The sequence below is a fragment of the Rhincodon typus genome, chromosome 1 (genome assembly GCF_021869965.1).
Source record: "Rhincodon typus isolate 14 chromosome 1, sRhiTyp1.1, whole genome shotgun sequence".
NCBI classification, from domain to species: domain Eukaryota; kingdom Metazoa; phylum Chordata; class Chondrichthyes; order Orectolobiformes; family Rhincodontidae; genus Rhincodon; species Rhincodon typus.
Window position 1 is genome coordinate 144,198,247 of NC_063332.1, and position 12,043 is coordinate 144,210,289.

At 40.1% G+C, this 12,043-nt stretch overlaps 1 protein-coding gene across 1 annotated transcript in view; it reads left to right on the forward strand.

Moving 5' to 3' along the window:
* Positions 1–12,043, forward strand: part of kiaa1109 (KIAA1109 ortholog) — a 433,631-nt gene that overhangs the window by 351,678 nt on the left and 69,910 nt on the right. Inside the window, exon 71 of the mRNA XM_048608993.1 lies at positions 68–292. Coding sequence (XP_048464950.1) covers positions 68–292 — 225 coding nt within the window. The remainder of the gene's footprint in view (positions 1–67; positions 293–12,043) is intronic.

The window sequence follows — 12,043 nt, forward strand, 5'->3', positions numbered from 1 at the left end:
ATAGTTATTGAAAGTCAATATTTTGTGTGTTGTGTTTCTGAGATTATTTGTGATATCTGTTCTGCAGGCATAGCATACGTAAAAAGAATGCAGGGCTTGCTGCAGTCCAACAACTTTTTACGGATCGTTGGCCTTCAACATCAATAAACAGAAATTCCTTAAACACCGCAACAGAACGGAATATTGATTTTGAACTTGATGTTCGCGTGGAGATTGAAAGTGGAAAATGTGTACTGCATCCAAGTACACAGCAGCTGCAGCAAGCAGAGCATGATGAATTCAACATTAAAAGGTATGAAGATCCTTTATTTTCTCTACTTGTTTTTGTGTGTAAATACTTGTGCTACAAATATGATATTTGGTTTCAAGAACGTGCACGTAAGTTAATTAAACATTCCCCATCACCTTTAGGTTCTGTCATGTTTTGTATTGACTGAAAATTGCAGGAAGTGACACTGGCAAATCTGGGAACTTAATGAACGACAAGGCTGACAGTCTATTTCATTAATAAATAACAGTTCTCTGTTGTGCAATAAACTGAGGAATGACTGCGAAGGATATCATAGAATAGAAATAGAAATTAAATAAACAAAGGACAAGAGAATGGATTCAGAGAAAAAAAAAGACAAAGAAAAATCAAAACAAATTAAGTTTTAACAGATTGCCAGAGCAATTTACATCATGCAAGAATGTCCATGCTTTCGGTTCACCAGCCTCAACTTTTTGGAGCATGTTTAATTGTTAATTATCGGGAAATTTAACAATTACTTCAAAATCACAGGGACATTAATGGCGATCTATTGTTTCTTGAGAATTAACAGTGGAATGGGGTAGGGTGTCCAGTAATCATAGATCATAGAATCCCTATAGTGTGCAAACAGGCCCTTCGGCACAAGTCCACACCAACCCTCAGAGCGTCCCACCCAGACTAATCCCCCTATAACCGTTCTAATCTACACATCCCTGAACACTATGGGCAATGTAGCGTGGCCAATCTACCTAGCCTGCACGTCTTTGGACTGTGGGAGAAGGATGAAATTTGCAAAAACAGAGCTCATTAAAAATAGGTTAAAATGATTAAAAACATCCGAAATGCAATTTTTGCCTGCGGATGTTGATTTTTGTTGTTCCTTTTTTTAGCGTGGATGTTGTGGTGATTCTCAACTGACGGGGTAACTTGTACTCACTGCAACTTGCTGTATGATTAATACCCTAAGATTAATTTGTGCATTAAATTTACTTACTCTCCAAGTGATCTGGGCCAATATGTATTTTTCATTAACAAAATTCAATTCAATATTTGGGGATACCAAACACTCCCAAACTCTGTAACATAATACCATGTGAAGATTTAGAACGATTTCTGAGAGCTTAAATAAAAATATTTAATAATTGATTATTAAAAAAATTACATTTAACTTTGTTTACTTTGCTGACTTATCTACATTTTCCCCAACATATTGTTTGGAATTGGACTAAGAAACATTTGCAGTTAATAATGGAATCGTAGACGTCTTCAGGTCAGACTGTCAGCACACAGTTGGGTGACTTCTAAACATTTTTTCAGTTGTATACCTGCATTAGTTTCCAGACCCCACACCTTCCATGAAGATACACCAGTGGATAAAAATAAATCCCCCTTCTGTAGGTTCACATGGGGTTGCCAACTCTGATTAGCATTACTGGAAGTTTTGTCAGGTAACATTCTAATCACATGATGTTCCAACCGCACAATATTCTGACCAACAAGGACAACAACTACATTTCAATATAGATAACACTTCTAATGTTTCATAGCTAAATCAGCCAAAATTTGACCTCGAGCCAAAGGAGATATGGGGTCAGCTGACCAAATTCTTGGTCAAAGGGCTTTATTTTATGTAAGGTGATAAAAACAGAAAGGGGTCAGAAGGATTCATTGAGCAAATTCCACAGCTTAGTTCTGCCTTTAGTTCTTCAGGTTCTATCAATTAAAGGGTGACAGAAGTGGACAAGAGGCAGAGTTGGATAAACACAGAAACAGAAATTGGAGCAACTGAAAATTGTGGCAGCATTGTTTCTTCACATGGCTACCCATGCTTGAAGTGTCCTAGGTTAAACTCGACCTACATTCTACCAATTTAGATCAAGTTTACATCTTTTCATAATTATAATGATGTGCCCAGCTGCATTATTTAGCCATCCAAACATCCAATCTGCGGGTGTGATGATTTTGACTGACTTTTGCTATTGTAACGTTTGCGGAAGAGCCATGGTGTGTTCTTGGAAGAGTTTTAATGATTTGTTGTATTTTTATGGGAGTGTTGTGACAATTGGAAGAACTAATTGAGGGTGAAGATTCCACAAAGATTCCTATCTCCAGTCAGGGCAAAGCCCAACACGTGAATATTAAAGATAAGGGTAAAGCTGCTTCCAGTGACTTTTAGCCAGCAGTGGCAAGTGGGTGATTTATCTTGACCTTCATCCATGATCCTTGGCCATCTTGGGTACCAGCATCAGTTGACTCATTTCATTCCTTGTGATATCGAGAACCACGACTGGAAGTGCCATAGGTTATTGAGTTTGTAACACCCTGGATGTAGTCTTGAAAACTTATTCTACAGCACTAGCTGTGCTTCTAGCCAAGCCCAATACGTCTACAACATTGGCTGCTACCTGACAATGTGAAAAATGACCCGGTGCCCACAAAAGCAGGATGAGTGCAATTTGGAGAATTATTGTCCCATTACTCTACTTTCAGTGATCAGCAAAGTGGTGCAGGTTGTTGACAGTTGCTTTACGCAGCACCTATGTGGCATTAACCTGTTCACAGGTACTTGTGTTGGGTTTACCAAGTCTATTTGTCTCCTGTTCACATTCAAGCCCAAATACAAACAAACAAGCTGAGTTCTGCTTGGTGGGGTGCAGCTGAGGGGCAGCACAGTGGCTCAGTGGTTGGCACTGCAGTCTCACAGCACCAGGGACCCGGGTTCGGTTCCAGCCACGGGCGACTGTCTGTTTGGAGTACATACATTCCTCACACGTCTGTGTGGGTTTCCTCCAGGTGCTCTGATTTCCTCCCATAGTCCAGAGATGTACAGGTTAGGTGGATTGGCCAAGCTAAATGGCCCATAGTGTCCAAGATGTGCAGGCTAGATTGTTTAGCTATGTGAAATGCATGGTTACAGAGATAGGATGGGACACTGTTCGCAGGGTTGGTGTGGACTCAGTGGGCCATATGGCCTGCTTCCCCACCATAGGAAATCTATGATCTCTGATCCGATGAGGTATGGGTGACAATACTGGCAGCATTTGACAGTGTGTGGCATCAAGCAAACCCTAGTAAAATTTGAGGTCAGTAGTAATCTGGGGTAAAGTTTTCACTGAGTGAAGTCATAGTTACCAAGATGGTTGTGGTTGTTGGAGGCCAATCGTCTTAGCCCCTGCATATCACTATAGCATTCCTTTAGGCCAGTGTCCCATTGAGCTGTCTTCAGCTCTTTTATCAATGATCTTCTCTTCCTTATAAGATCCAAAGTGGATGTGCCCACTGAAGATATTTGTCTACTGATACTGGAGTGGTTATAGTATAACCCAAACAATATTCAGACTTGGTAACAAATTCTTTAGCAAATAATATTCACACCACACAGGTGCCAGGCAATGAACGTCTTAAAAAAAAAAAAAAAAAGGGTCTAACCACTTCCTTATGGTTATGCAAAGGCCCCTCACCATCAACATCCTGGTGTTTGCCGTTGACTGAAAATTTGACTGGGGCAGCTGTGTACATAGCATGGAAAAAGCAGGTCAAAGGCTGGGATTTCCATAGCAACTCACCACTTGACTCCACAAAGCTTGTTTGCCATCCGCAAAGATACAAGTCAAGAAATACTTTAGCCCCTCCTCACCCAAGTAGCAGACTCATGGGAACCCTACTGTCCACAAGCTACCCTCCAAGCCACCATGCTGACTTAAAGAGAGAAATCCCTTCCTTGATCAACATAGAACATAGAACATAACAGCGCAGTACAGGCCCTTCGGCCCTCGATGTTGCGCCGACCTGTGAAACCAATCTGAAGCCCATCTAACCTAAACTATTCCATTATCATCCATATGTTTATCCAATGACCATTTAAATGCCCTTAAAGTGGGCGAGTCTACTATTTTTGCAGGCAGGGCATTCCACGCCCTTACTACTCTCTGAGTAAAGAACCTACCTCTGACATCTGTCCTATATCTATCATCCCTCAATTTAAAGCTATGTCCCCTCGTGCTAGGCATCACCATCCGAGGAAAAAGGCTCCCACTGTCCACCCTATCTAATCCTCTGATGATCTTGTATGTCTCTATCAAGTCACCTCTTAACCTTCTTCTCTCTAACGAAAACAGCCTCAAAACCCTCAGCCTTTCCTCATAAGACCTTCCCTCCATACCAGGCAACATCCTGGTAAATCTCCTCTGCACCCTTTCCAATGCTTCCACATCCTTCCTATAATGCGGTGACCAGAACTGTACGCAATACTCCAAGTGCGGCCGCACCAGAGTTTTGTACAGCTGCAGCATGGTCTCAAATTGTTTTACAGCTAATTAGGTAGTTTTGAAGTGCACTTACTGGGAATAGTACTGACAATTTGAGCATATTAAGCTCCCACAAAATGTCAATGTGTTAATGGCAATATTCTGTTTTGTGCTGTATTTGAGGTTTAAATATCTAAAGCTCCAAGGATAACTTGCCCTTTCTTTAAAATTGTGCCATTGGGTTTTTCATGCTCACCTGGGAGATCGCAGTGTTATAGTTTAAGATCTCATCTGAAAGAATGTACTTCCAACAGAGCACCAGTCATTCAGTGATGTGCTGGAGTGGCAATCTTGATATTTATGCTCAGATCCGAGAGGCTATAGCTTTCGTGCTCCGAGGTTCAGATATTCCATATCTCACAATCATTATGGATGGCTTACTCCTGCTCCTGTTTTCTACATTTTATGTTTCTAGAACTTGGGGGAGAAGCAAAAAAACCAAGTCGGATACCGCAGCTTTACATTCTTCCCTACTATTTTGACTTTTCCCCTGGAGATTGTACAGGACACAAATATCATTTCAGTTACTAAGAGAGTAATACTAATCAATCAATTGACCATGTCCATTATAGTCCATGAAACTGTTGGCTGCCTCATCCCATACAGCTTTGTCACTGACAAAAAAGCCAATGTTAGCTTCAAGTTCCTCAAACTGGTTTTATTTCTGGAAACCTCTAACATCTGGTAAGGAACTATGTGGATTTACATTCAACAGGTGATGAATGCTATCTTTTGCAAGCCATCCAACATTGTTGCCTGGAGCCAGATTTTAACAAAGAGAGAGGTCTATAAATCTACTAGAATTTCTGGCATCTCAAATGTACATTTGAGTTTTAATGTTATCCACGTGCTATTAAATACTCAAATGGACAATCATATTGCTAAATGTGCTAATTGCTGACAATTCCCAACTACTAATGTTGCATGTTAATTTGGAGCATCAGTGAAGTGCTTACAACATCTTTGTCCTTTGCTACCACCATCACTGACTTGCCCAGCATGAAGAACTGAGATCTTAGGATAGGTCTTGGGAACTAACTTTTGCAATATGTAAAGCTTCCTCTAACAAATCAATAAAGAAAACGATTTGCAGGCATTCAACAGTACTTTTTACAGCAATTAATTAATTTCTTTAACATTGCGGCTCACTTTCAAAGCTCTGAACCTAACAAGCCTGTATCCTCAGCATGTTCCTCTATAGTAGTGAAACTCAGACATTTTGCTAAGCAGGAGAAAAGGCTGAACAGTTTACAATTTTGCAGTCTCAGACATATCTTTGACATCATCTAGCAGGGCAAATTCACCAACTCCGAGGACTTGGAACTAATGCTATTTACATTACTCATTGCTAAGCCAATGACGCCCACACTGGCTCATCCACATTAACTGGATGGATGTTGGCCATATGTCAAAAAACATTCTGTGTGGTGAACTGCCTACTGCATCACAACCTGCTAGGCATCCATAATTCCATGAAGCACACCTGCAAGCGAGATATAGCAATGGCATACATTGACCTTTGAAGCTAACTGCTTGGAGAGACATTGGAAAAATCAAGCATAAATGGAAAACTCAGCCAACCAGAAATAGGGTCTGGAGAAAACAGATCAGTGATCCTATTGCCTTCTCAGTCCATCATCTTTGACAACAGCAAATGTGGTAGAGACTACCATGCCAGAATGTGGCTCCTGAGCCACACAAGGTGATGTTTAACAGAAAGTTGACCACCATAGGCACAAATAAATCATCTTAAGAAACTGAAGGTTATTAAAGGATTTACTTACCATCTTTCCAAGTCCTGACTGGTACTTGAAACCTAAGCTTCTGGCTCAGAGACAGGGTCTATGCTGCAAGACCTCCCTCACCTGGCCAATTACAATTCCCTATTGATATCCAAGGTAACTTTGTAAACCATCCTCAACATACTTGGGTATTTCTTCACCAAAGACTAATACATGGGTTATTAAAATATGACAATAAAGGTATGAGATTTATCCAGATCCAATACCAGGACCAAATAATAAGCATCCAACAAGAGAAAGGGACAATTGGACATGTTTCAAGTGAAGAGAGGAATATAACAAGATTATTGCCATCAAAATTATTAAATCTGTAGTTAAATATTCAAATACTTGGACGTACTTCCAGGAGCAAAATTTGGAGGCAAGAGCAAACCTTTGGTATGTTCAAAACACAGCACTATTTGCAGATCAGAAGAAGTCCTACAAGATTTTCTAAATTTTAATTGATTTTTAATACGTGTTGAATAAGAACACTAAAAAGGCAAAACCAAGGTAGTTAGAAGGAATACATTAGAAGAAACTAGTGAAGATTGAAGTCGATGGTGTCATACTGAAACGGGTAGATAAGTTGTTTATTTAGGACAAATGATAATAGCTAAGATGCTGATTTGATTCAGAAGTTAGAAGGAGGATAGAGATAACCAAAAGTAATTTTTTGAAGATAATAGGGTTGTAATAGTAGGGGATTTTAACTTTCCAAACATAGAATGGGACTAACATAGTGTTAACAGCTTGGATGAGGAGGAATTTAAATGTGGTCAAGAAAACTTTCTCAATCAATATGCAGATGGCCCTACTAAAGAAGGGATGAAACTTGACCTCCTTTTGGAAAATAAGGCAGGGCATTGAGGTGTTAGTAGAGGAGCACTTTGGGACCAGTGGCTAATACTATTAGTTTTGAAATAGTTATGGAAAAGAATATGCCCGATTCATAAGTTATCATTCTAAAATGGAGCATGGCTATTTTTGATGGTATTAGACAGGAACTTTCAAGAGTTGATTGGGGGAGGCTGTTTACAGGTAAAGGAACATCTGGCACATGGGAGGCTTTCAAAAGCGCAATAATGAGAATTCAGGGATAGCATGTTCCTGTTAGTGTGAAACGCAAGGCTAGCAGGAAAAGGAGACACTGGGTGACTAAAGATATCGAGGCTGTGGCCAAGAAAAAAGGAGGAGGCATATGTCAGGCAACTGGAATGAATTGGATCCCTTAAGATTTATAGGGAGTGCAGGAGTACACTTGAGAGAAATCAGGAGGGCAAAAAGGGGACATCAGATATCCTTGGTAAATAAGGTTCAGGAAAATGCCAAGAAATTCTACAAGCACATTAAAGTAAAAAGAGCAACTAGGAAGAGAACATCGCCCCTTTAGAGATCAGCAAAGCCATCTATGTGTGGGACCACAGGAGATGAGGGAGATCCTAAACAAATATTTTGCATCAATATTTACTGTAGATGAAGACATGAAAGCTAGGGAACTTGGTAATAAATAGTGATGTCTTGTAAGGAGTCCACATTACAGAAGAGGAGGTGTTGGAGATCTTAAATCATAAAGGTAGATAAATCCCCAGGACCTCATTAAGTGTATTCCAGGACATTGTGGGAAGCTAGGGAAGAAATTGCAGGACCCTAAGCAGAGATATCTGTGTCATCAATAGCCACGGGTAAGGTGCTGGAAGATTGGAGGGTGGCTAATGTGTGCCATTATTTAAGAAAGGCTGCAAGAAAAAGCCTGCCATCAGTGGTGGGGAAGTTGTTGGAAGGGCTTCTGAGAGACAGGAACTGCATGCATTTGAAAATGCAAGGACTGATCAGGGATAGTCAGCATGGCTTTGTGCATGGGAAATTGTGTCTCATAAACTTGATTGAGCTTTTTGAAGAGGTGACCAAGAAGATAGATGAAAGCAAAGTGGTAGACATTGTCTACATGGACTTCAGCGAGGTCTTCGACAACATTTTGTATGGTAGTCTGGTTAATTAAGTTAAATCACATGGGATCCAGGGAGACCTAGCCAATTGGATACAGAATTGGCTTGATGGTAGGGGACAGATTGGTGGTCGAAGGTTGTTGTTCAGGCTGGAAGCCTGTGATTAGCAGTGTATTGCGAGGATTGGTGCTGTTGTTCGTCATTGAAATAAACTATTTGGATGATAAGAAAAGAGGCATGGTTAGTAAATTTGTGGATGACATCAAAATTGGCGGTGTAGTGGACAGCGAAGAAGGTTACCTCGTATAATAGAAACTTGATCAACTTGGCCAATGGGCTGAGGAGTGGCAGATAGAATTTAATGTAGATAAACATGAAGTGTTGCACTTTGCCAAGACAAATAAGAGCAGGACTTCCACAGTTAATGGTAGGACCCCGAGGAATGTTCTCGAACAGAGAGGCATAGGGCTGCAGCTACATAATTCCTTAAAAGTGGTGCCGCAGCTAGATAGGGTAGTGAAGAAAGTGTTTGACACGCTTGCCTTCATTGGTCAGAGAAGTTGGTACATAATGTTACAGCTGTACAAGACATTGGTAAGCCCACATTTTGGAGTACTGTGTACAATTCTGGTTGCCCTGCTATAAGAAGCATGTTATTAAAATGGAGAGGGTGCAAAATAGATTTTACAAGGATGTTAACAGAGTCTGGAAGATTTGAGTTATAAGGTGAGGCTTCAAAAGCTCAGACTTTTTTTCCCTGGAGCATTGGAGGCTTGGGGTGACCTTAGAGGTTTATAAAATCATGAAGGTGATAGTAAGGTGAATAGCCAAAGTCTTTTCCCCAGGTTAGGGGTCCAACACTAGGGGGTGTATGTTTAGGGTGAGAGAGGCAATATTTAAAAGGGAACGGAGGGGCAACTTTTTCACACAGATGCTGATGCGTTTCTGGAATGAGCTACCAGAGGAAATGTTGGAGGCAGGTACAAAAAAAATTACAACATTTAAAAGACCGTTTAAGTGCGTTCAAGAAAACTTGCTCAATCAATATGTAGATCGCCCTACTAGAGAAGGGGCAGGTACATGGATAGGAAATGGGCCAAATGCTGGCAAATGGGACCATTTCAATTTATGAAACCTGGTCGGCATGGATGACGTGGGCCGAAGGGCCTGTTTCTATGCTGCATGACTCTATAACCGTTATACTCATACTAGAACTTGGTTTGCTGGCAGCTTTCTACCCAAAACCCTTGGAGGTTAACATCTAGCACAATTAGCATTTACAACAAGATGTCAGCTGCAAACATGAGTTCTAACATTAACAACATAAAAACTCAAGCTTGTAACAAGGAAACCACATATATAAGATGCTATGTTCTGTACACTTTCCTGTATACTTCAAAAACCCAGACAATGAGTAACAATCTCTTGAAGAAAACAGAGGCCTTTAAATTATGAATCTAAAATGTATGCTAAAATTTCCATGTATACAAAGTAAGACAAAGGAAATGGTACTTGAAATTGCAAGAGCAAAACGAACTATAAAGTAACATCCAGAAAGAAAGAAAATGTCAGTATTTTGGCCATTTGATTTGAACTGAAAACCTACAGAGGTCTCTTCTAAAGGACAAAGTGGAGAGCAGCAGAAAGCGAAGTCACTCTAGGCATTGTTAAATAGTGGATGTCCCAAAGTGGTTGCAGACAAGCTTCAGTGAATGTCTGAAGATGGCTCAAGACAAATTGTAAAAAACACATCTTTTTATATTCTTTGGTTTTGGAGTATGATCTATAAAAGGAAGATACCACACTAACCCAAAGAGATGGCTGCAGTTTTGAAAGTAATGCTTACTGCAACCCATTGTGAGTTGTGTACAGTGAGATGCATTTTTCTTGGAACAGTGAGTGCAAAAACAGACAAGCTGAGCTGATGGGCCGAGAACTACAGGAACAGTTATTTGACAACAACTTTTTTGAGCCAGTGACCCTATGGCTCGTGTGGAGCAAGTGAAACAGAGAAACATCCAGCCTCAAAATGGAAGCATCAAAAACGTCTCTCTGCAAGTGTGGAGGTACCAGAAAGTCCCCAGTAACAACTAACTGCCTTCCATTCGCCGTTTCCTGCAAATTCCTTGTTAAGGAATAAAATGCCTTCAAAAACAGTGCAAGGGAGCATCTCAACCAATAAATGAAAGAGTGTGCCAATATGCAAACAACCTTGTGTTAATACCAAGAAGCTAAAAGGAATTGAAAGCAACTTAATTGACGCATTGATTCCTGTGGTTCAGACAAGTGCTATCAAATTGTGATTTTTTAAAAACTTCCTTTTCCACCCTTAATGTCCATGTCTTGATGTGTTAGTCTACTGATGAGAGGGGGAATTTAAGAAGGGGCAGAGTTTAAGTTATAGAGAGTTGTAAGTTGGCACTTCATATTTCTTAATCGCCATCAGTTAAAGAAATTTTGCTTGCAATAAGCGGTCATTTTCTTGTGAAGTACAGAAACCTAGTGAGCATTTCTTTTCAATAACAAAAACAGAAGTTGATGGAAAAGCTCAGCAGTTCTGTCAGCATCTGTGAAGAAAAAATCAGAGTTAGCGTTTCGTTAACTCTGATATTTTTCTTCACCCGTGCTGCCAGACTTGCCGAGATTTTCCAGATACTTCAGTTTTTGTTCCTGATTTACAGCATCCGCAATTCTTTCGGTTTTTATTGAGCACTTTCTTTTAACCTGGGTTTGTCAGTCAGATCACAAGAGGATTTTGGATAGTTTGATTTAAAACTTTTCATATTTGTGATGACTCTGGAAATAGTGGGACTCCATTTCCAGTTTACTACCTTGGAGAACTGTGGCAAAATGAGTGTGGCATTCAGTGATACCGGGTCTCCTGACAGGAATAGCTGCAAGCAGCAGCACATGTTTTGGAAAGATACAGCTTTCTCATTGACTTTTTTTTCTCTTGAAATCTTTAATTGCTGTAAAAATCAATAGACTACTAAAATCGTTGTCCTATCTATTGAAATCTTAAATAAAATCCGAAAGAACTGCGGATGCTGTAAATCAGGAACAAAAACAAAGTTGCTGGAAGAGCCCAGCAGGGTCTGGCAGCATCTGTGAAGGAAAAAACAGAGTTAACGTTTTGGGTCTGCTTCTGAGGAAGGGTCACCGGACCCAAAACGTTAACTCTGTTTTTTCCTTCACAGATGCTGCCAGACCTGCTGGGCTTTTCCAGCAACTTTGTTTTTGTTGCTATTGAAAGCTTACTGCTTTTAGATGTTTGGATCAAATATAGCGGTATAGCCAACAAAGAAATAAAGAACTGCAGATGCTGGAAATCTGAAACAAAAACCAAAATTGCTGGAGAACTTCAGGTCTGGCAGCATCTGTGAAAAGTAAAGTCCATGTTTTGGGTTCAGTGACCCTTCATCACAATTCCGTTAACTCTTGAATTTACTGGTGATATAAAGATACATAGGTAGATTGGTAATGTGGAGGATATCTGATATCTGCAAAAAGATATGAATAGGCTAAGTGAGTAAGTGAAAGTTTAGTGAAAGGTGGGAAAATGAGGGTGCCTGTTTTAATATGAAGAGTAGAAAAACAGAATACTACTCAAAAAGAGGGAGACGACAGAATGCTGTAGTGCAATGGGATCTGGAAGTTCTTGTACATGAATCATAAAAAGTCAGCACAGAGGTACAGCAAAAATTGGAAAGTCAAATGGAATGTTGGTCTTTATTGCAAGACACACAACTGCAAAGA